Genomic DNA, 25630 nt, shown 5'->3' with positions numbered 1-25630 from the left:
ATTTTCTAGTTCTTCTGAAAAGCCCGCCCTCAAGAGGCTCTGATTGGCCAGCTAACATAATGTGCTGTGATTCATGGATCGCCTCCACGTCACCAGGAAGAGCAATACAGCCCTACAAGCACTGCCTTTTGCACTGTGTAAACATTGTCAGCCCGTGTAGCTGTTACCTGTATCAGTTTGTGCCAGATTCAGACAGAAAATGACACAGCTGAACCCCACGCCTGCTCTTTAAAATAAAACCTGATAAGTGTCTTTCACATATAAACCTACAAAATGCACTTTGATGCATGTTAAGGGCTCGCCGAACTAACAGGTGGCGATAATGACACTTTTATGCTGGGTTCATACTAAACGGGGAATCAAGTATTTTTGTCAGTAAACTGCAGACAAGTCACTGCAAACGTGAGAAAAGATTACCATCCCTTTACCACACATCTTCTGCAATTGGTGTGAACCCAGCCATGTTGGCCAATCAGAAAGGAGAAAACAGCATGCGAACTAATGTCCAAAACTCCAGTTGTAGTGTCACAACTACTCTGTACCCACAGTTTTCAGAAAATTTCTATTTCAGTCACCCAATATTCCGTTTTCGTGTGGACAATCAACCAAACTGCATAAACAAAAGAGCGATTTTGAAAATACCCATGTTTGTGTGGACAGGGCCTAAGTTTGGACTCTCGTGGCCAAAACTATGTTTGTTTTTATCTGATTCTTTTAATTTTATTTTACACCACTATATTCTTTGATTTTGCAATATATCAGGGTCTTAAAGGAACTACCTGGCTATCCATCCAGCTGTTTTTCCATTCATTCTGCTCTTTTTTTTCCGGCTTACTCCCTTTATTAATCAGGAGTCGCCACAGTGGAATGAACCCCTAAATTATCCAGCATATGTTTTACGCAGCGGATGCCCCTCCATTTGCAATCCATGGGAAACACCACTACACTACAAATACACTACAGACAATTTAGTTGTTTATTCAGTCATTTAAATGTTTTAATTTCACATCTTCATCTTTCAAATGCAAAATCAAACTCCAAATGATTCAAGACCCCCTTCTTAAAACAGCCAGTGCTCATTCATGAAATCTAATCAGTATCCATTCACTCTGTTTAACAGAACGCTCCACATATCTCTATAGGCATCATCACTTTAATTGTGCTTCACAGCAATATTAAACCTCACAGTGGATGTTTGCAGTTACTTCTTTGTGTTTGTATCTTACAAGGTCACGCCTTGTTATTGGCGCTCATGCATAATTGTGCTTTTATTGCAGTGGCCTCCTTTATTTGTGTGTTCTGCAGCCATCCCTGTTGCATTGTTGTTGTTCTTTTCAACAATATTATAATTAAAGGAAGCCGTGGACTTGCGAACAGCACGGAAAAACAAGGCACAAAACCCATAGTGCTCACAGATCCCTCTTTGATCCCGCTTGAAAATAGTCAGGTGGTCCATTTTTGTCGCAGATGCAAAGCGGAGACAATGGCGCCCTGAAAAAAGGGGCAGAGAGCACGTGTCTGCTTGAGAAGTGTGAGAGGAGCGAGTGAGTCACACAAAAGCTTGTTTGTGGATGTCGCAGGAACAATGCGGCCGCGCTGAGTCTATTGAGGCGTACAGGGATGCACAGAGACAGCTTGTTTGTGAACGGAAAATGAGACTACCCACATTCTGCGAACACCAAACCGTACACGACTCCAGGCTCTCCGCGGTGCTTTGTTAAACCCACATAGTCATGAGCTTTTTTAATTAGCCCATTCCTTCAAGACAAAAGGCAAGCCATTCTTGGTTTTGCCCCTGACCTTTGAGGTCTTGTCATAGGATTTTTGTTTTTGTTCTGTGTTGTTGTATTTACGGCTGAATTTAAAAGAAATGGTGGACATCAGATTGTGCCAAAACACTCTCTGCTCTTTGAAGGGCCTCTTTCTGGTATCTAGGTTACATGCAAGAACATTGTTCGTTCATTAGTCCTACTTCAGATTGTGAAAAGTTGGCTTCAAATAAAACCTGGGGTCAAAGTCTTATATTCTTCACTATGTCCAGGGGCAGATTTAACCAATAAGCGAGGTAAGCAGGTTCTTAGGGCCCCAGAAAATATGAGGGCCCCCAAAAAGTATGTTGAAGATTCTATAAATAATTTCTAGCATAGTTTTCTATCATATTTTTTTAAGGTGAGGGTCTAACAAATAACTAATAAAAAATTTTATAATGTTATTTTTAGTCATTTTAAGAATTAATTAATTTAAAATGTAGAGATTACATTAAGATAAAAATGTAGATAGATAGATAGATAGATAGATATATAGATAGATAGATAGATAGATAGATAGATAGATAGATAGATAGATAGATAGATAGATAGATAGATAGATAGATAGATAGATAGATAGATAGATAGATAGATAGATAGATAGATTGATTGATTGATTAATTGATTGCTGCACAGATGGTTGTCCTTCTGTAAGCTTCTCCTCTCCCCACAGAGGAATGCTGGAGCTCAGACAGAGTGACTATTGGGTTATTGATCACCTTCCTGACTAAGGCCCTTCTCCCCCGATCACTCAGCTTAAATCTAGGAAGATTCCTGGTGGTTTCAAACATCCTCCACGTATGGATGATGAAGTTTCCTGTCTCCTGTCTCGGAGGTCTACAGGTAATTCCGTTGCTTTTACCGTACGTTCACGCTGAAAGCGGCGAGAGCGTCCAAGGTCGCTCTGACCGCCCTGGCGACAACGCTTCAGCTCCTGCGGCGAGAACGTCAAAACTCGCTACATTGATCTAATATTTAAAGGAGCCGTTGCAGCATATCAGTTACATTCCTGCATAAAACATGTTTCTAGCGTGAAAATGTTGCGCACTTCTTATCAAATTCATACAACAATGGAAGATCAAGTTGCGTGTGGTGTGGCTTTGCTCTATTTATCCAATATGTGTCCATATGTCTGAAATATCCTGAAGCAGCAGTACTGTTTTGTACTGTCACATCGCGTGAGATTCCCGCTTTTTTAAGATAAATTTATATAACATTAATGAACATCAGTAACTCGCCAGTAACTTATTTAATGTATGTTCCTGTTGGAAAAAATTGGAAATAAATGGAAATCCGGCGACCGCAATAATCAAACTCTTGGGAACAACTGTGGTCGGAACCAAAGTTCACAGGTCTGTGTTCTCTGAACTGCTATCAACCGATGGATGTCTTTATTCTGATTGCTTGCCGTTGAACCGCGTCATAGCTCATTACCATAAAGTTGACTTTATTTCAACTCTCCTCGACGCTCACGCCAGCGAAGACGCCCCGCGCTGCTCCTTGCCGCTTATCGCCGCCTATCGCCGCCGACTCTCATTGAAAATGAATGACTTCCGGCTACTTTGACGCTCTCGCCGCTTTTGGTGTGAACGTACGGTTATGCTTGGTTTGTGCTTTGACATGCACTGTCAACCCTTGGACCTTATACAGACAGGTGTATGTCTTTACAAATCTTGTCTAATCTACTGAATTTACCACAGCTGAAATTCAATTAAGCTGCTAAAACATCTCAAGAATGATCAGTGGAAACAGAATGTACCTGAGCTCAATTTAGAGCTTAACGGCAAAAAGTTGTGAAAACTTATGATTTTTCAGGTTTTTATATATATATATATATATATATATATATATATATATATATATATATATATATATATATATATATATGTGTGTGTGTGTGTGTGTGTGTGTGTGTGTGTATATATATATATATATATATATATATAGATTATATATATATATATATATATATATATATATATATATATATATATATATATATATATATATATATATATATTATTTTTTTAATCGCAAAATTGTCTGCAAATTTTGGGTAATTATTACCACAAAAACCACCACAAAAAAAATTTGTAAAAAAATGAAAATCTGGAGGTTGAGACACGTATTTCTAACAAGTCTGTGTTGCAATTTTGGTAAAACTTGCAATTTACCACTGATCAATTAGTCTTCCAGGTTTGGACATCACAAATGCAGCATTGTAGCATAAACAAAATATTGAAGATGGCATAAAAGTATTTTTACACACTCACTGCTAATTTTTGAATACCTTTCAACTATAGAAAAAGTTTTTTACTTGATGCCTCGTAACTGAGAGTCTGCAAAAACTGTGTGCCAATGAGGGAAATTGCCTGGGATTCGCCACAGGTACAACAGATGATCATTTGTCTCAGATGATACACTCTGTCACAAATGGTTAAGCATTAACTGGTTTCAAGGGGGCTTCTAAATGGAGCGGACAGAATTAGAAGGTGCTTTCATTGATTGCAATCAGAGGGGCTTGGGGGGAGATTGCTGGCACTCTAAGTGGAGGAGACACTGTGGAGAAATGGTTTGGAGGTTCAGCGAGGGTAGCGCTCTGTACTGAGAACAGTGTGCGTGTGGCACAGGGAGAAAAACAACACTGATTATCCATAAGACGTGAGGCAGGGCGCTGATGGCAGAGCTGCCGGAGGCCTGATTGAGTGATTTACGTGGCTGGCGGCCAGAGAGATGGAGGTGCATGCTGGGCACAGGTGGCATGCTTAACCTGCACATGGATTAACATAGCGACCTCTGCTGGCCAGCCTACCCGAAAACAATCCATTAAACCAACAAACAGCCTAAGATGGTTTTCTGGTCGCCCAGCATGATCAAATTTGTTGAATGGTTTTAGGGCGAGTTCATGACAGGTTTGACTAAAACGGTCTCTGATTCCATTGCTCTGTTAGTGAAGTTCACTTGAATGAGTCTAAACGCTGCTATCAGAAAACATTTTAGAAGTTTTCAACTGATCTAAAAAAAAAGCTGTCACTTAGGGAGTACACAGTTGTACCTTTAGGTAACATGTATACCATCCTATGCTTCGGCTTAGTTCCTGATGTATGAGGGCCACAGATGAATGAACCACAAAGTACTCTGACATATGTTTTATGTGGTAACATGTATACTTAAGGTTATATTGTACCTTTAAGGTATGTTTTTTTAGGTGCAAACATATACCTTTTGAAAAGGTACCACTCCAGTGACCGTTTTTGTCCAAATTCAGAAAGTGTATGTATGCAACTGCTATAAGCATGTATCACACAGATGCTGACAATGAAGGTGAGGATCCAAATGCAAAGTCTTTATTTAGACAGAGAAAGGTCAGGCAGGCAAGGGTCGATCACAGAAGCAAACAGTATCAAAAAGGGGAAATCCAAAAGAGTAGTCAAAACCAGGCAGTAGATCTAATATCAAAAATCAACAAGCAAAGCAAAGTATCAAAATACGGCAAGGAAGGAAGAAACGCTTCGTAATGCTACAGGTAGAACAAGACTCAGCACTGTGTGTGTGCAAGTGTGGTGTATTTATAGTCCATGTAATTAGTTCATCGTGACCCTCCGGCTGTGTGAATGTAATCAATGTAAAACAGGAACAGGTGTGTGTGAGGTGCACAGTAATTGAGTAGTTTTCTTAGGAATTGTAATTTACTAAGAAGTTTTAAAAACATGTACTTTGGCTTTCCCTTGAATGCATTTTTAGTGCAGTGTTGGTACTTTTACTCAACTTCTTTCACTACTATTCATAGTGGACGTTACCACTATGACATCTATCAGATGTTGGATTTTGGTTGCCATACCTGACGAATAAATGTCAATATTTGACATCAGTATGACATTGGTTTAAGAATGGTTGGCTTGGCGTTGGATTTTGGTCACTTTCTAACAACCTAAAATCGACCAACTATCAAAGTCATTTGACGGCATTATTGGACATCAAAATAACAGAGTTCTTAGACACTGGCTAGCTATTGAATTTTGGTCACCTGACGTCACAACCTAAATCTAACCTAATATTAATGTCTTATGACGTTGTGTGTCTGCTTGGCAATAACTAAATGCACTACAGAATGTTACGTTAGCACACAAACAAATTACATGTAAACATATCAGCTTTTAACAGCATAATATTCACTACTCGAAATGAAATGTCTAAACTTGAAATGTCTACTTTTAATATTACTTTAAGTAATATTTATAACAGACTACATTTTTAGACAAGTTATGGTACTTTTACTTGAGTGTGATTTTTCAGTACTCTTCCAACCACTGGAGGTGCATGACAGGATCTGTGGTTTGTGTGGTGGCAGAATTGTAGTCCGAGTAAAAGTCAAGGTTCTCCAGTGATCTGCAGTAGCTAGATCGCTGGTGACTGTAACAATGCACAATTAAAAAACATTTAGAAATTGAAAGCATATTATTGTTTTGGATGTTCTGTTGCCAAGTTGTATTGCAAAATAGACATCAAAAATCATTAGATTCAGTCTTGATAATAGAATGATCCAGGACTAAATGTATTATTTACTTTTTTTGGGTTCACATGATATCTAATGTCTGGTATCAGGTATATGGTATTAGATATCTGAGATTATTTCAGAGAAGTTTAGCAAATATTTTAAAAAAGAATACATTTCTTTTAAGTTGATCTCTTTGGCATTATTAATGTCTGTTTTGATGCATTTTTTGGTAGTACGTTATTGAAAAGTGTTCTTGTTGCACAAGTTTCATGTACTTGCTAAAGTAATTACAATTCATTATATATTTACATGCTATTAACCTTAGATCTAACCCCTCAGTCTAACCATAACCATATAGTAAGCACATGTCATTAATCAACATTACTAGGTAGTTAATTGAATTACACTGTAACAGGCACACTTTAAAATAAAGTGTTATCATTTTTTTGTTTGTTTGAAGATTTAATTTTGGTGTTGTTGCCTTTATTAACAGTACTGAATATAGACAGGAACTGAAGTTAGAGAGAGAGAGAGAGAGAGAGAGAGAGAGAGAGAGAGAGAAAGAGAGAGAGAGAGAGAGAACAGGAGATCATCCACGAGCCGGTACTCAAACTCAAGATGTCCCAAGTGCAATGGTGCTATATGCTGCCGCATGACTGTTTTGATGAGTTTAACGAAACAAAAAGTCGGTTAATTAAGATCCAAACTTGTGACCTCTCACTATTAAAGCAAGAAATATTCCAGTCAGCCCTAACATCTTATGTAAGTGTATAAAGATAAGGACCCCCTAAGGTTGAATTCTAGAAATGCCCCTGGTTTGCTCCAAAGTGATGGTGATTGGAGTGAAAGGAAAGCTGCTGTCACAGGCAGAGGGTTGAGTGTAAATCTGTTGAGCGGAGCTGAGAGGTAAGGACACATGCATTAGAACGAGACAGGCTGTTCCTCCATTGGGGGAGATGGAGACAGAGAGTGATGTTCAACCATGGGAGATTGATGAGCTGTCTCTACTCCAGCAATTGCATAGGTCACAGGAGAAGAACGGTGTCATTCTCTCTCTCTCTTTCTGTTTCTGTCGCTCGTGCTTCCCTTTTCTGTTCAACTGAGCATCATTTTTCACAAAAAAGCATATCTACCTGTCAGTCCCAGACCTCAGAGCACGTTAGATCTCTTTAATATACAGTATCAGGTTTTGAAGGTAGGGCGAATATAGTCTCCTGTATCATTTTTAAAATAGCTAAATATGGATTGTTTGAGATATCTTTTTTGAGATTATGGCTTGACTGGTAGATATTTTAGGTCAGCATTGACAGCCATTCAGGATTAGTGTGTCCTGACACATTAAGCGCCTATTAATAGGTATAATTGTACCTATTGTACAATTATACTTTAAAGTTGTTGAAAGTCAAATCTCAAAATAAACAACCATTTTCATATTGTACATTATTATGTTGTGAAACATAAAATTTTACATCACACACTAAATGCTGGGTTGTTGTAGCCTAACATTAAGTCAAATATTGACAAACCATTGGGTTTATTTTAATTAATTAATTAATTTCCCTTTGAAATGGTCCCTTATTCATCAGGGGTCGCCATAGCAGAATGAACCGCCAACTATACCAGCATATGTTTTACATAGCGGATGCTATTCCAGCTGTAAACTAGTATTGGGAAACATCAATACACCCTCGCATTCACACACACTTATACACTATGGCAAATTTAGTTTATCCATTACACTTAAAGCTGGAGTGTCCAAAGTTGGTCCTGTAGTGCCGGTGTCCTGCTGATCTTAGCTCCAACTTGCTTCAACACACCTGCCTGGAAGTTTCTAGTATACGTAGTAAGAGCTTGATTAGCTTGTTCAGGTGTGTTTGATTAGGGTTGGAACTAAATTCTCCTGGACCGGCCCTCCAGGATCGAGTGCAGACACCCCTTAAAGCACATGTTTTTGAACTTGGGGGTGAAACCAGAGCACCCGGAGAAAACCCACACCAAACACAGGGAGAACATGCAAACACCATACAGAAATGCTAACTTGGCCCAGCCACCTTCTTGCTGTGAGGCGACAGTGCTTACCACAGAGCCACCATGCCACCTTTGGTTAATTTTTTTCCAATCAGATTTAAAAGCCACTTTTAACCCAATAATCTGGTTTGTCTATATCTGACCCAACTCTGGGTTAATGGAACCCAGGATATTATAGAGTGTAGTGTTATACATTAATTTTAGTTTAGACTTTAGCCTGAATATCTGTTATTGCCCACAATATGAAAACCACCAGCTTATCTATAACTGGCCTGATTTTTAATATTAGCACCCCTCCATATTTGCACTCAACGATTCGAACACCCTTCTAAAAATGAACCAACTGTTGGATGAAACTGAGGAAACTTTGTAACGAGCACACGTTTGCACAAGAGAGAACAACACAGATGCAATAATGATGGGATGAAGCCAGGGGAAGAAAGGAAGGCATGCATACAGAGAGACGGATCTGGAAATGACAGAGAAGTGCTGGTAGGAGGACGACGTGACAGAAGGAAGCAGCTCTGCACACTCTGATTTAAGATGTTATCGCTGGAGTTGCGGGGACGGGCCCGGGGACCGTCCCACACGCCTGCCTTTCTGTCAGCGAGCATATGAGGAAGCAGTCGGCAATCTGATCCAGCAGACAGGAGAACAGAGAGCGATTCTGTGCACTCGGAGACACGAGATGGACGAGCAGGGCTATACTGGCGCTGTTGAATAATTCTTTCTCTGTCTGTGATACGGCAGGGCGGAGGCAAAAAGAAATCCACCTGGCATTCATTTGACTGTCAGTCCTCAGATTAAAGAGAGAGCGCACGAGGGAAGGGTAAGAGAGAGAGAGAGTACAGATGGAAATGGGGAGGAAACGAGCCAGTGATGGCGAGAGAGAGAGAGAGAATTCCTGTCAGTTATAGTGACCTTTGACGGAGAAACTCAAGGTTTGCGAGATTGCCGTCTTTCCCTCTCCATTCCTGTCACTTTTTCCACAGAGAGGCATGCCAAAATATGATGAAAGACTGGCATGAGTGGCTGTGACACGACATTCGACACCGTCAACTCGAAACCCATTCTGCTGTCACACGCACACACTGCCTCTTGGGGTAAATTGCTGTAATTTGTGTTATGCTTCTCAAAGAGAGGTGAGAAGGAGGGGGGCGGCTGCTGCGGGGGCTTTCATGCTTAAACAAGTCTATTTGACTTTAGAGAAATGTGCAGGTGATTGCTTTAATTCCTTTAAAGCATGCGCGCATCTTTCAGCTGGCACGCTGTGGTATTAAGATGCTCCTGAAACTGTATTTTTTGAGAGGTTACGTCATGGCGTATCTTGTATATCTTCTGTATTGTTGGAATGATTACGGTGGAGCTATGACAAGGTGAGGCATCCGTTGAGCTGATGGGAATGAGGATAAATATTCCCATGTGTGGATCTTTTGTTTTTTCCACCTTGCCTCATCTTTGGCGCTGCACTCATTCATCACCATTGACTAAAGTTTGGCGCACACCTGAACGCAATATGGACATGTGCAAAGCACTGTACCATCATACAAGAGCCGTCTCTAAACAGACGTTAAAGATACAGGTCAACGAAAAGTCAAAACTTGGACAGTTTTTTACTCTTCCTCATATTTTATTCAAACCTGTGCTTTCAGTGTTTGGAAGAGAGACAAAAAAAGGGTATTGGTGCATATTTTGTGATTCAGATTAGGCTCTTGATTCAAGTCCAAATTGATTTTATTTCAGTTAATTTGTTTTAGTTTTGACACATTATAAAACTGTTATGCTCTTCTTTGGATCTTCACATAAGAAAGGAAAACTTGATTGAATCTCTACCGATTATTTTTGTTTACTCTTACATCAGTTTACACTGAGGTGATTGACAATTTTCATCTGACATTGTAATACCAAAAACAAACAAAAACACATCTGATGAGGCTAAAAGCATTTGTTGTGTGATGAAGCCTATTAGAATAGATTTAAAATCATTCTTGGTAAGTTATTTAAAAAAAAAATTAATGGATTACAAATTACTGATTACTACTGAAAAATTGTAATCTGATTACATTACTAATTACTTAATGTAAAAAGTAATCAGATTTCTAATTACATTACTTTGAAGTCACTTTTAAAACATATAAAATATACCTATAAAAATACTAAATAAACTGCAGCTCTTTCAGTAATTTAAAATCACTGAAACACTTTACAATGGGTTGATCACAGCAGCTTGACATATTCTGAAGTTCACCCAAATCTTAAAATTCTCACTTATCGCAAAAGACGTGATATGTGAATGACACTGTTCAAGCACTTGAACACTCCTCTTCACATTCAGAAGATACCTTCAGTTCTGATTCTGCAGAAAAATTCAGTTTAGCTTATTTAGATTGAGTTGGCGGGGGGGGGGGGGGTGTTCTTCGTCGGGACGAGTATTGTCTTAGAATGCTTTCTATTCAAGTGCTTGAACAAGTTGCTGGTTGAGTTAAATGCAGTCGAAAGTTCTTTAGAGACTGGACATAGACTGCATTTCACAGCAATATTTTTGTTGGAAATCAACGTAATGTCTGTATTTCCACTTGAAGAACCTCTCTCGTCAGCAACCATTTCAGCTCGCATTCTCCAGATATTTAAAAGTGCATGCATATTAACTGAAGGTGCAGTGGAAAACGTTACTTAAAAGAAGCATTTTTTGTAACGCAATTACAGTGACTTTAGTAACTGTAATTAAATTACACATTTAAAATGTAATTTGTTACAGTACTGCACCCCCTAAAAGTGTAATTAGAAAACAGTAATGTGTTACTGTGGAACGCCGTACAGCTAACTCTGTTTACAATGGACTAAACTACCACAAAAACACATTCAGCGATGTTGGGAAATTGCAATATGGTGTTTTTTGCTAATAACTATTTAACTACTACTAGCAAAAAAAAACATATTGCAATTTGTCCATAACAACCCAGTTAGTTCAAAGCGATATAACAGCACTTTTCGTTGAAAATGAGGAGCATTTCAGGAAATCTATACACACACCCAAATTTGTCTCAAAATCCACAAAGTTCTTGATTCGTCTGATTCTATTTCATTTAGTTTTGAAAAAGATTTGAATATATTTCAGTAAGATTGTCTATTTTGGTTAAAATAATCAATGATTCTAACCATGCAATTTTCATTTGCATTTTCCTCACAAGAGTGATTCTGTTGATGAGCTGGACTGCAGTTTTAATTCACTATAAAGATCAGGGATCTCATTTATGAGTAAACGTGTACAAATTGGTGATGGAAATGTGTGTTCTCATGCAAAGGTTTTGAGTCATAAAAAATAAACTTGACAGAAGAATGTGTACAGCTGTAAGTTAACTCTAAGTAACCATATTTAACTAAAATATTGACTTAATTGAAGCACTTTAAATCACACAGTGTGGAAAATCCCTTCATGTTTGCCTAATGCAAATCGAATAGCTTAATGGTTTTTACCATTTTAAGTTGACTGAACATAAAACAATGAAGTTGATCTCCCCCATCCCCGAAAACATCAAGAAAATTGGGTGTTTTCACAACTTTATTTACAATAAGTAGTTAGAACAAGCAGCAAAAAAAAATATATATATAGATAGATAGATAGATAGATAGATAGATAGATAGATAGATAGATAGATAGATAGATAGATAGACAGACAGACAGACAGACAGACAGACAGACAGACAGACAGACAGACAGACAGACAGACAGACAGACAGACAGACAGACAGACAGACAGACAGACAGACAGACAGACAGACAGACAGACAGACAGACAGACAGACAGACAGACAGACAGACAGACAGATAGATAGATAGATAGATAGATAGATAGATAGATAGATAGATAGATAGATAGATAGATAGATATTTGAGTGTATGAGCCATAGTCCTTTATAAATCGATTGAAAATTGATGTAATGTACCGCTGTACATTCACTTTAAGGAAGGTTTCTACGCAAAGTTTTATAAATGGGACCTCAGACCAATAAAAAAACATTTATTATGACTATTAAGGAACACAAACACTGGAACAACATACACTAACCGGCAAAATTCTAATAATAACAAATAATAACTTGATATGTAGTTGATCATTTGGTGTCAGAAGCTGATAATATGAAGGCACAGACCTCTAGATTACATTTATTTCACCAAAACAAAATATGATGCCTTGATTTTTAATTATTTAATTAGGACAGTAAGGTCTTACTTTGCCTAGACAAAAGTCTTGTCACTTAACAGAAATAATGCACAATATAGAGTATAAAGTCATGGTGCAGTGGAAAAATAATTTATATTGATTATGACTCTCATGAGCTTGAAGGACTGCATCCATACATCTCTGCAATAACTCAAATAATTAATAAAGTCATCTGGAATGGCAAAGAAAGCATCCTTACAGGGCTCCCAGATTTCTCCAAGATTCTTTGGATTCATCTTTAATGACATGCTCAGTAATGTTCAAGTCTGTTGACTGGGCTGGCCAATCCTGTAGTGCCTTTTTTTACTTTCAGGAACTTTGATGTGGAGGCAGAAGTATGAGAAGGAATTTGAAGAATTTGTCCTCTCTTGTGGTTTGTAATGTAATGGGCAGCACAAATGTCTTGAGACTTCAGGCTGTTGATGTTGCCATCCACTCTTCAGATCTCTCACATGCCCCTATACTGAATGTAACCCCAAACCATGATTTTTCTTCACCAAACTTGACTGATCATGCAGGATCCAATAGATCTTCTGCAGTTTGTGATGATTGGGATGCAGTTCAACGGATGATTCATCGGAAAAATCTTCCTTCTGCCACTTTTCCAAATGATCAACTAGAATCAAGTTATTATTTGATGCTCTTACAACTGGAATTTACGACAAGACTGTTGTCAGGTAGTGTAGAATGAATAATTTCTAACAGAATTACAAGTATTTTCCTTTCAGTAAAAAAGTGACCTTGACCATTTTCTATTTCTGCAGATTGACAATGAACTTAGAATGGCTCTAAAACCATAAATCTGACTGTTTTCTTAGCACGATTTACATATGCTCAAAACTATAGTCGCATGTCCACACAGCGCTGAAGCAAAAACACTCTATAATGAACCTCCCACTACAGAGTCCATAATAGCACTCATATCTGTTAATTTCATTTCCATTTGAAAAGCGATTCACTATGAAAAAACATTGTTACACATCAAAAGGGAAGCGGGCCCATCCTATTCATCTCCTTGCCTTGACAATACAGACAATGCATGCAGTATGTGCCCATTATACGTTTCTATGATGAAGCATCATGGAATACCCAGCACTTACAGACGAGCGCTAATTACCAAACTGAAAAGCAATGAAAGGGGAAAACGAAATGTGGTTTAATAAGAAAATAATTATGATCAGGAGCATGTGCAATTTAGGAGGTGACCTGTTGCCAAAATAATGATAAAAAGGTTTCGTTTGCACTACAAAAGAGTTGGATTTATCAACATATGAAATAATATACTCTCCATCTCAATACTGTAGCACCAACAGTCCCAGGATGTTTGATGTCACGGGGCTGATTTGTTTTGATCTCACCTGTCTGTGCATGTCTATTGTGCCTCAAACAGAATCCATCAGCCGCATGACATTGAGAAAGAGAGAGGTGGCATAGTTATACTGAAGATAACCAGGCAAGCCTTGACCCTTTGTCTGATACTCTTTCAGAACAGCCATAGGCAGTATGTGGGCCAACAAAGGCAAATGCAGTAACTATGCCAACACTAAAACAACAACAAAAAGAAATATCTTAAAAGATTCTTGATCAATATCACACTCCATTGACTGAGCAAAGTAGAGCTAAAGCTGTCTATCATAAGGGGATATTACAGATTACCTTTGCTTGTTAGACTAGTTAAAAAAAAACACAGTATTCGAAATTGCACTTTGCCACTATATCACAAGTGGACTAAACCCCAAATCAGAAAAAGTTAGAACAGTATGGAATAGGTAAATAAAAAAGTAGTGATTTACTTTGACTTGTAAATAGTTTGAACACAAAATATTTCATGTTTTGACAAGGACGTAAGCCTAAGCTAAACAACAACTTTGATTTCTGATCCCTCACTCGCCACTGCATCAAGAATAATCTTTCATCTATAAGTGATATTACCACATGGGCTCAGGATTACTTTGGCAAATCTTTGTCAGGTACCAAAATACGTAGTTACATCCACAAATACCAGTTAAAACAGTACTGTGCTAAAAAGAAGCCTTATGTTAACACTGTCCAGAAGAGTTTGTCGATTTCTCTGGGCTCTGAGGCATCTGGGATAAACCATCACATAGTGTAAATGTGCACTGTGATCAGATTAATCAGTATTTCAGGTATTTTATTTTGGGAGAAATGGACGCCGTGTTCTCCGCACTAAAGTAGAAAGCAAGGGTCTGTTATGGTATGGGGTTGTGTCAGTGCCCTTGGCAAATGTAACTCACACATCTGCGATGCTGAAAAGTACATAGAGATTTTGGAGCACAATATGCTGCCTTCTCAGGGACACCCATGCATATTTCGACAAGTACAAGTAGAGGATACAGGTATTTGACTGGCCTGTCTGCAGTCCAGACCTGTTTCCAGTAGAGAATGTGTGGCACATTTTTAACCTCAAAATTAAAAATTGAAGACCCAAATCTATTTCCAAATTCCTTTATTCGTTTATTCATTCATTTTCTTTTCCGCTTAGTCCCTTTATTAATCTGGGGTCGCCACAGCGGAATGAACCGCCAACTTCACAACACCAATGAAGTGCTATCCACTGTGCCACTGTGTCGCCTTTCCAAATTTATAATAAAAAAAATTTTTACTAGTTCCACTGATTTTTCTCAAAGCAGACCCAATGGACCCTTTAAGATTTCATCAGGCCACAAGAATTTATTATTGAACTGATGCAATGAAACTGACATTGGTAGGTCATGATAATGACAACATGTGACTTGTGCGAATTCCTTACATACTAAATTCATAATTGGTTTCTGGGGATGACTAACAATATACTGTATGGCATTCATGCCATAGAAACATTATTAGGAACATTATTTGATTCTTTTGCATTTTTTTTTACTTGCTGGTCTCTATTCACTACCATCAGATTGACAAGCAAAATGTTCTAAAAGCTCAACTGAGATTCTTCAAGGCACTCCAAATGGACCCTTTATTATTCCATTAGAATAAACCTGAACTTGACTTTGGTAGATCATGTGATAATGACATTATCCCTTCCATACTAAATTCAAATTTAAAATGTCTTTATTGGCATGACTGTAACAACCTAATGCTGCTGAAGCCTAAAAGTGTGACAAAAATGTAAAAAAAATTAAAAAGGTGAAAAATCTAAATAATAGTATAGAAATAAATCTTAAAGCTTTATTTAAAACCGTATTTAAACTTAAATAATCAGTGTAACAAACAAACAACAACAAAACATTGGGGAACTTTTCATATCACAATGTTTAATATATAAACATACAACTCGTATTTATACTAAATAGAATAGTCTGAAAGAAAGTTTGAATTCAGGTATAGTAAATAATATGTGATTTTGGATGCACCAACACTTACAGAAATAGTGTGAAATATGGAAAATCCATTTATTAATTACCCATCCTGTACTACTCATACAGTGGATTCTATTTCAGAACATAAATCATGAAAAAGCAATGTTTCTGAATTGACCATTTATTTTGAATTGACTATTTATAGACGACCAAGAAAAAGCTAGATTTTTATTAAATGATACATTACACCAAACTGTACTGTATATCCTAAAGGGAAGATTTGGCCCAAAATTAACGTTTACTCAGCATTAGCTCACCCTCAAGTGGTTTTCTATACATCAGTAGTAGAAACAAAAGTGGCTACCAGTTTCCTACAGTATTAATTTATGTATTTATTATATTTTCATTTTGTCAGTTTTTTTAAGCCTCCTGTGGACAGGTGTTAAGAATCAGCAAGTCTGCTAAAACACTTAAACAAATGCATTTGATTGTCCAGTGAAATTGTGATGTCCATGTAAAAAATACAATAAAATGAACAAACGAACAAACAAATAAATATATAAGTAAATAAATAAGACTAACTTCTTTTGGGTTCAATTTAAGAAAGAAAGTCAAACAGGTTTGGCAGAAGAATGAGTAAACAATAACATGATTATTTTAGGTAAACTATATCCCTTTAAAAACACACACTTGCAACATAAGGCATTCCTCCCATATAAGCATTAGAATGAAAAGTATTTGATTTTTTTTTTACTTATTATTATAACTTTTTTTTTACTTGCTGGTCTCTATTCACTATTAGATTGACAAGCAAATCCAGGATTTTTTTTTAATGTCTCTTGGTGTGAAAACAAAAGAAGTTTTGCATTAGAATTTTGTAGGGCATTACCCAGCATGCACTTGTCAAAGGTGGTGTTTAGCACATCAGCTTTTGGTTGCAGATGGAAGAAACGGTTTAGAAAATGCCAGATAGAATAAAAAACACAAAGCTGCACAGCGGTAGTGTTTTTGGAAATTTACTGTCAATTAAGCATTGCACATTGTACAATGTTTTAATCCAGACAATTAAATGTCAAAAAACCTTGTATGATTTTTAATCATATAATAACAAACTTTAAGAGAGTACCTTACTCTCAAAATGTGCTTTAAGATTTTTTTAGTTGCCACAGATTTTCTCTCATATTTTCATTTATCCATCTAAAGTTTAAAAACCAAGAATAAACCAAAAATGAAAATAAATAAAAAATTATATATATATATATATATATATATATATATATATATATATATATATATATATATATATATATATATATATATATATATATGTATGTATGTATGTATGTATATGCATTTCTGTAACTGTTTTTCTGTGAGGTGAACATGAATTTTCAGCAGTGTCACTTGATCATTCTAATGTGCTTCTTTAAACAATTACCATTATCAACAATAAAAACCGTTGATAAATACTGATGGAAAAGATATGTTTGCAATGATGTATAATTCTATTTATTGTGTCCTTATTAAATAACCTTCTCTACATGTAGTAATTCATTTAAGAAACTTAAAGACTCTAAATTTGCTGTAAAATTAAGCCTCAACTTTTAAAAGCTGCATATCCAGCCTGATCCGTTTAAGCTAAATATATATAGTGGGATGGTCTAAAACTCAAGTCCGACCTCTGCGACACAGTGATTGGTTCAGATTTTGAAGGCGGGGCGCAGGGTACCACATGGAGATGCTGTGTATCGGCGGATGCGGGAATGAGTGAGACTGGGGCTGAATGAGATGCCGGTAGAGGAGCAACACACAAAACATTCACATCTTGAAAACTTATAGTGTATAGAGTGCGCTAATTTATCTAATTAGCGGTGCTTTGAGTTACATAAATAGCATGTTCTTGAGGAATAAGGAATAAAAGTCAGATTTTGAAGGACAGAGTGGCAGAATTGATGGAATAATGAGGGCGCATTTGCGAAATCCGACTTTTTGCAGATTTCTTACTGCATGTCTTTTAATTATTTTGCTTGCTTTTGCTAATGCGGATTCGACACTTTTTTATGGACACGTTGAGGAAAGCGCATTGCCTGGAACTGTTGTCGCTGGGTTCACGTTTCCTTTGGGAGACAAATGCAAAGAAGACAATTTAGCAGGACTTAAAACAGTTTTGACAGGAGACGACTCGTTGGATTTTTCTCTTGAATATCTGGGCAACAAGGGATTTGTGTTAAAAACCACTGAAACTTTTGCCACGGACTCTAAACTGAGCTATACTGTGAGCGCGCGCTTGCCGAGGTGCAACGGAACAGCTGAAGAAGTGACTGTTAAAATCAAAATGCTTCAAAAATACGACGAAACACGGCGTTTTAATGAATCCTCTGTCAGCACAGGGGTTATCGGTGTTAAAAGCGGCAGCAGGAAGCCAAGAGCCGTCTCGGAAGAAGTGTCCTACACCGTTACAGTTTCTGAAGATGTGAAAGTCGGAGACTTGATCTTTACGGTACCGGACCAGAAGTTCGAGAAGAAGTGGTTCGAGGTGGTTTCGGAGGGAAACTCACCGATCCAGATGGAAAGAGACTCGGGGCGCGTGTACTTGGCGCATCGTTTGGTGTCAGCAACCGAGGTCATGGTTAAAATCCATAACATGAGAGGTATGTTAAGCCTTAAAGTCACAGTTTGCGCGTTCATTTGCATGAGTTTAAAGAAGTGCCAAACCTAACAAACGCAGCCTCTGTCATCAGACACTGATCTGTATGGCTTTTCACGTGAATAGACTTCAGTCACCATTCACTCAGTCACCATTTACTTCCGTTGCATCTTTTCTGACAATGAAAGTGAATGGCCACTGAGAGCGTCTTATTCTAACGCTTCCATTTGAGTCTGATACATGATACATGTATGTAAAATAAAGATAAATTAAGCATTTTAGGAGAACCATTCATTCAATTCATTTAAGTTTGCATGCAAACATGCTGTTAATCTTTTATGAGCGCTAAAATGAAGGAGAGGGCATCATCCTGCCTACCTCTCAGCTCGACTGATATCACAGCGCACTTATCCGATGTGCGGAAGCTTTGTGACATTTGGGGACATGTATTGTGCACTTTAAATTTACTCTTCGCTTAAGGTCATGTGAAAAACATATTTAATACTTGCAGTGCAGTACCACATTCAAAACAATGCGCAGCCACAATAAGTGCATGAGTTGATGACACAACACATGGTGTTCATTGCAAAATTACATTTGTAATCTGCTCTTGACATTAATGAAATGTTTGCATTTTAAAGATGCTTATACGTATATTTAAACTGCAATCAGGATATGCATTTTGGTAATATATTATTTTTGAGAATAAAAAATAGCAGTAAACCCAAGCAATGTTTCACACAATTTGGGTTGCCGGATTATATTAGTTCCTCTTAGTTTTACACTTTTTTTTTTACCTAGATGTTTGTCCTTGGTAGGTTAGTTTGGTAAACGTGTAAACAAATAACAGAATATGTGGCTATGGTTTAAGTGACAAACATAAGCGTTAAAGCATGTTCCAGATGTTCCACTTTAAAAAAGTACTGAAATCATTAAGGAAATGGAGAAACTGGAGTAAAGGAACCATTTATAATTCTTACATCTCTGACTGTAATAAATGAATGCAATTTGCTGGGTAGCTCAGCTTGAATTATTGTGAAACAGATACATTACGACACGTTGGATAAACTCAGATGAGATCACTCGGTATCAGAGAGTAGCTGGGTTCAAGTGAACATAAATGTTATGGAGAAAGTCTTCTAATTACGACTGTGAGTTTAGCTAAAGTGGTTGAGGTCACGCAGGTCTGATTTCGCTAATCAGAGCTCTAAAAGCAAACCTTTATTCATTTGTTTGTTTGGTGTAATTAGGGATATTTATTCACCTGGAAGTCACCAGACAGCACATGTGCTCCTAAATACCTTCAGTGGGGCAGGATGTGTAGTTGACGTTGGGGGATATAAATGTTTGTTTTTGCAAGCAAAGGTCTCAGTCCATCACCTGAACCAGCCATTGGAGTTGTTTGTGATTCTGATTGAGGTCATCTCGCTGAGTGAATTCAGAGATCAGATGAATATATACGCCTTGACATGTTTACTCAAACTGCTTTTCTGGAATGATGTTGCCACGCGTTCCTTTGAAAAGAGAAATAAGAGTTATTATGTGCATTTCTGTAAAGTATCCCATGCGAAACCTTTGAGGAATGCCTTTTCTGTTGTACTGATCTTGCTTCCACTGATTGGGGAATTACAGGATGATTTAAATTGGGATGAGAGCTTGCTGGAAAGCTCTATCATCAGCAGTGAACAGAACAGATGTGGCTTTTTACATTTAAACATGAGGTTTTTCCTACACTTAAGAAAGTGTGTGAAGCGTCTGCCTTACACATGTCAGGACTGTGGGTGGGCAGTATTACCATCAAGTTATTTTATTACCTATATACATTACAATATATTTGTTTTTGCTAGAAAAACACATTAAAACAACAAAAACAACATGTTTTCACAGCAATGCAAAATAGGAAACATTTTTGGCTTAAGAAATTCAAGTAAACAGTTTTTAAAAGAACATTTTAAGTATTAAAAACTTGATTTTCACCTGTGGAATGGAAAGACAGCATGGATTGTAAATGTTCTTCATGGAATATGGATGTAGTAAAGAAACATTGTCTTCAAGAATGGTTTAAAAAGTTTGTTAAAATAACTGTTTTAAGTACACTGTGAAAAAAGTTCTGGTTCCACACAATTCCTTCATGTTGTCCCAACACAAATTGATTATGTTAGTTTAATTGTTTTTACAAATTTAAGTTGATATTACATAAAATAATCAAGATGTTTTCACAAAAAAGCATTAAGAATTGTGTTGGGTCAACTCATTTTAAATTAGTAGTTTAACTACTTAGTAGAACACAAGTCCACTGTAAAAAATGCTAGCTTCCACGCAATTCCTTCAAGTTGTCCCAAAACAAATTCATTAAGTTAACCTAATTGTTTTTAAAAATTAAAGTGGATTAAACAAAAAACAATTATGTTTCCCCCCAAAAACTCACGAATTGTGTTGATTCAGCTCATTTTAAATAAGCAGTTTGAACATGCAGCAAAAAGTTCTTTTAGAGTAGCAAAAGTCATTTTTTTGAGTGTATTGAAATATACTTAATTTTCTTTGATTAATTATTCTAGATCAGAGATGCCCAAAGTAGTTGGTCCATGGTAACCTTTGAATTGGCCTGCCATCCCATCTTAAAAGAGAGGGAGAATGTCAGTGGTTTAACAGAAATCGTCATTATGAATTTTGAATTGAACGTAAACTTTTGTTTCTTAGTTAGTTTTATTACTGAGCTACAAAAAGGCAACTGAAATTAAGCAATTGAATTACATTTTGTAAATGGATCATACTTTTATAAATAGAAAAACTGTCACTTGACGTGCAGACATCTATGAGCATATCAAGGTAAAGGCAGGTGCAGCTGGACTAGTGTATTCAACATTGAACTCCATTGTGTTAGAATTATGTTTTTTTCTGTAATAAGTTCATTATAAAATGTTAAAAATGATACTGCATTAGATATTAAAGATAATTTGAAGCAAGGGTTACTAGTTTTTTTATATTACTGAATAAATGAGGAAATTCCATAAATTAAAAATTTTATGTAGTACTGTTTGTTATGTATTCGGCCCACAGCCCTCAATCAAGTTTGGTTTTTGGTCCTTTATAGGAAAAACTTTGGGCACCCCTGTTCTAGGTCATTTAAGTAAACCTGTTCTGTTAATTCATAGGTTTGATTTTGAATTGCAAGCTTTAGCAGAATTTAATTCCAATTTATGCATACCATAATTCATGTATATTTCAGCACATTTTAGTTTACAATCCATTTTGTTTCCTACATACCTACTACTTGATTGTTATGGGACGCATTGTGAAAAAATGCTTTAAAAGCAGATATTCATGCCTTGCTGCAATGTACACAGGGGCTACAATCAAAATGGCTGTTTTAACTCAGATGTTAAAACCAGGTGAAAACACTGTTTTTCTGCTGGCCTCTGAGAAATGCACCTTAAAGGGATAGTTCACCCAAAAATGAAAATTTACTGACTATTTACAAACTATCAAGTGGTTCTAAACATTTTAAGTTTCTTTCTTTTTTTGATTACAAAATAAAATATTTTGAAGACAGCTGAATACTTGTGACCATTGACTTCCATAGGAAAAACACATATTTATGAGTCTATTGTAACAGGTTTCTGGCATTTTTTAAAATATCTTCTTTTATGTTCAACAGAAACTTATAAATGTGAGTAAATGATGACAGAAATTAAATTTTTAGGTGAACTATCCACTTAAGATCAAGCTGAAACAGTTCCTTTGACTCATTAAACATTTTATAAATCCAATTTATTCTTGGATTTGGTCTACACTGCTTTCTTTGGATGTTTGTTTGGATGTTTCACCATGCATATTCTGACTGGTCTGCACTTTCACTGCTAGTCTGGTCTATAATGAACATGTTGTGTTTCAGCCTTTCGGTCATTTCGGCACAGCTCTCTCTTTAAAACCCTACAACACAGTGGAGTATCCTCTCCACTCTTCAGTGTGAATTCAGCACAATGGGAACACAGTCCTGTTGGCAGCAGAAGAGCTTTGTATCTCATTTTCGGGGGCAGTTTGAAGGACTTTCTCTCTCCAAACGCTTGTATGGGGAAGTCAAGCCAATGCAGGGTCTTCTGGGAGACAATTATTTTTGAATCCATTGTGAAAGCCTCATGCTAACACAGTGCGTTTGAGTGCTTTTTGGAATGACGCTGTTTGTTTTGTCCCGTTTATGTGCGAAGTCTGGATGAGAAAATCCCATCTGTGTTAACAGAGTGAAGACATATTCACTCCCAGTCCCCGTAGTCTTTGATATCTGACTCATAAAGTTGCTTACCCAGGTAACAATTGCATAGTAGAGCACATGCAGACCTGCTTTATAACAGACGTTTTTATTTTGAGATTTTACTTTTGTTGTAATTGGGACTGGGCCATAGTTAGAAATTCATTTGTTAATGTTGCAGGCTTTTTGCAAAAACAGGAAAACCGCACACTCAAAAATTACTCTTGCCGCTTGTTCAAACTACTTATTTAAAATGAGTTGAAACAACACAATTCTCAAATGTTTTTTATTTTTATTTTGTGAAAACAAAAACTGCAAAAAAACATACCTCCTGGGGTGTATTTGGCGCTCTTCAGAAATGTATTTAGCGGTATGTTTTCAGAATGAGCCTGGGTTGATTTTATGTTCACTTAAGTTTGTAAAAACGAGGAAGTAAAGTTAATTGGTTTTTGTTGGGACAACATGAAAGAAGTGTGTGAAACCAAGCATTTTTTAGAGTGCATGTAAAATGTGTGTGTGATAATATATTGTGGTTTTAGTTTCTTGATATTGCATATTGATGTTTTTTCTTTATAGTTTCCCACATAGATGTAATATTTGACAATATTTGCAAATTACATATTTGACATACAAGTAAATATATTTGTAATTTACACCTGTAAAGTATGTCATATTTGCTCTATATATACCCACACATAATATTAATTATGTATGATATATTTGAACATATACAGTTGAAGTCAGAATTATTTGCCCCCTTGAGTTATTAGCCCTCTGTTTATTTTACCCCTAATTTCTGTTTAACGGAGAGAATATTTTTTTAACACATTTCTAAACATAAGAGTTTTAATTACTCATTTCTAATAACTGATTTATTTTATCTTTGCCATGATGACAGTAAATAATATTTTACTAGATATTTTTAAGACACTGACTTCTATACAGCTTAAAGTGACATTTAAAGGCTTAACTAGGTTAATTAGATTAACTAGGCAGGTTAGGGCAATCAAGAAATGTATTGTATAACAATGGTTTGTTCTGTAGACTATATAGAGAAAAATATATAGCTTAAAGAGGCTAACATTTTGACCTTATTTATTTATTTTTTTAAATTAAGAACTACTTTTATTCTAGCCGAAATAAAACATTATTTTATACACAAGATTTTCTTCAGAAGAAAAAATTATCAGACATACTTTGAAAATGTCCTCACTCTGTTAAACATAATAATAATTTTAACTTCAGCTGTAAATATCTAATATTTGGCAATATATGCAAATTACATATATGACATACAAGTTCATTGTTGTAATTTACATATGTAAAATATGTCATATATATGCAAACTATATTTTGAAACATTGCAATAGGCATTTTCACATATGAAGAGTTAATATGAAAAGAGCAAAAAGTACCGTCAAAATTTTTTTTCTAAATTGAGCATATTTTCCCAGGTTCCTACGTGTAGGTTCATTAATTTTACTTTAATGATATAAAACAGGTTTTATTTATTGTCGTGCATGCAAATAACTGAACATAAACAAAGGAGGCTGAGAAAAATCCTGATTTTAGAAGAAACTCTTAGATGGAACTTTTAGTTTTTGCATCTGAACTCTGCATAAATGACCGTATATGAACACCCACGCATAATATTAATTATGTATGATATATTTGAACATATACAGTTGAAGCCAGAATTATTAGCCCCCCTTTCATTTTTTTCTCCTTTTTTAAATATTTCCCAAATTATGTTTAACAGAGCAAGAAATTTTTCACAGTATGTTTGATAATATTTTTTTCTGGAGAAAGTCTTATTTGTTTTATTTTGACTAGAATTTGGGCAGTTTTAAATTAAAATATATTAATATTATTAGCCCCTTTAAGCTATATATTTTTGATAGACTACAGAACAAACCATCATTATACAATAACTTGCCTAATTACTCTAACCTGCCTAGTTAATCTAGTTAACCCTTTAAATATCACTTTAATCTGTAGAAGTGTCTTAAAAATATCTAGTCAATTATTGTTTACTGTCATCATGGCAAAGAGGAAAAAATAAACATAGGGACTAATATTTCAGGGGGGCTATTAATTCTGACTTGAACTGTATATACACATTTGTAATTTTAATAGTTGGAAAAAATATGAAAGCGGGAATTTTGCTAATATTTCTAAATATATATAGCATATGTGACATTTTCATTAATTAATTAATTTTATTTTTGGCTTAGTCCCATTATTAATCTGAGGTCGCCACAGTGGAATGAACCGCCAACTTATCCAGCATATGTTTTACGCAGCGGATGCCCTTCCAGCTACAACTCATCACTGGGAAACATCAATTCACACTCATTCACACTTATACACTATACAGACAATTTAGCTTATCCCATTTACCTATACCACATGTCTCTGGACTGTGTGGAATACCGGAGCACCCAAAGGAAACCCATGCGATCATGGGGGAACTTTCATACTTACACAAAAATGCCAACTGACCCAGCCGAGGCATGAACCAGCAACCTTCTTGCTGTGAGGCGATCGTGCTACCCTCTGTTTCACCGTGACGCCTGTTTATGTGACATTTTATATGCGTAAACTCCAAATACGAACTTGTATGTCATTTACTGGAATATATTTCTATGTATTCTATATGGGTCCCATTGAATTTCATATACTCTTAGTTCGCATCATGCATTATGAACTACAGGAGCACTAAATGCCTTCAGAATATCTGTTTTATTATTGGCTTGTCACATTTGTATAACAGCAAGACAGGACGAGAGACACCAGTATGGTTGACTCACCCCAATGTCACTTGCCATTTCATCAAGAAGCCACTCATAGAGCAGAGAGG

The 25630-nt window shown here is 36.4% G+C and overlaps 1 protein-coding gene and 1 long non-coding RNA gene across 3 annotated transcripts in view; one reads left to right on the top strand and one right to left on the bottom strand.

Annotated features, from left to right (window-relative positions):
- The window catches only part of si:dkey-22o22.2, a 304899-nt gene that overhangs the window by 27709 nt on the left and 251560 nt on the right, over positions 1–25630 (top strand). Inside the window, exon 1 of one of the 2 annotated variants that reach the window (XM_087287664.1) lies at positions 17632–18525. The exons of the other annotated variant lie outside the window; for it this stretch is intronic. Within the exon in view, the coding sequence (XP_087143790.1) occupies positions 17835–18525 (691 nt within the window). The 5' untranslated portion in view covers positions 17632–17834. Of the gene's footprint in view, positions 1–17631; positions 18526–25630 lie in introns of those variants that run through there. 2 annotated transcript variants of the gene reach the window in all.
- The window catches only part of LOC147840384 (uncharacterized), a 58866-nt gene continuing 41110 nt past the window's right edge, over positions 7875–25630 (bottom strand). The window contains exon 4 of the long non-coding RNA XR_015512033.1: positions 7875–8017. This is a non-coding gene — a long non-coding RNA (uncharacterized LOC147840384). The remainder of the gene's footprint in view (positions 8018–25630) is intronic.

Source organism: Danio rerio, chromosome 16 (assembly GCF_052040795.2).
Source record: "Danio rerio strain M-AB ecotype USA chromosome 16, GRCz13ab, whole genome shotgun sequence".
NCBI lineage: Eukaryota > Metazoa > Chordata > Actinopteri > Cypriniformes > Danionidae > Danio > Danio rerio.
This window is presented reverse-complemented; position numbering and strand designations above follow the sequence as displayed.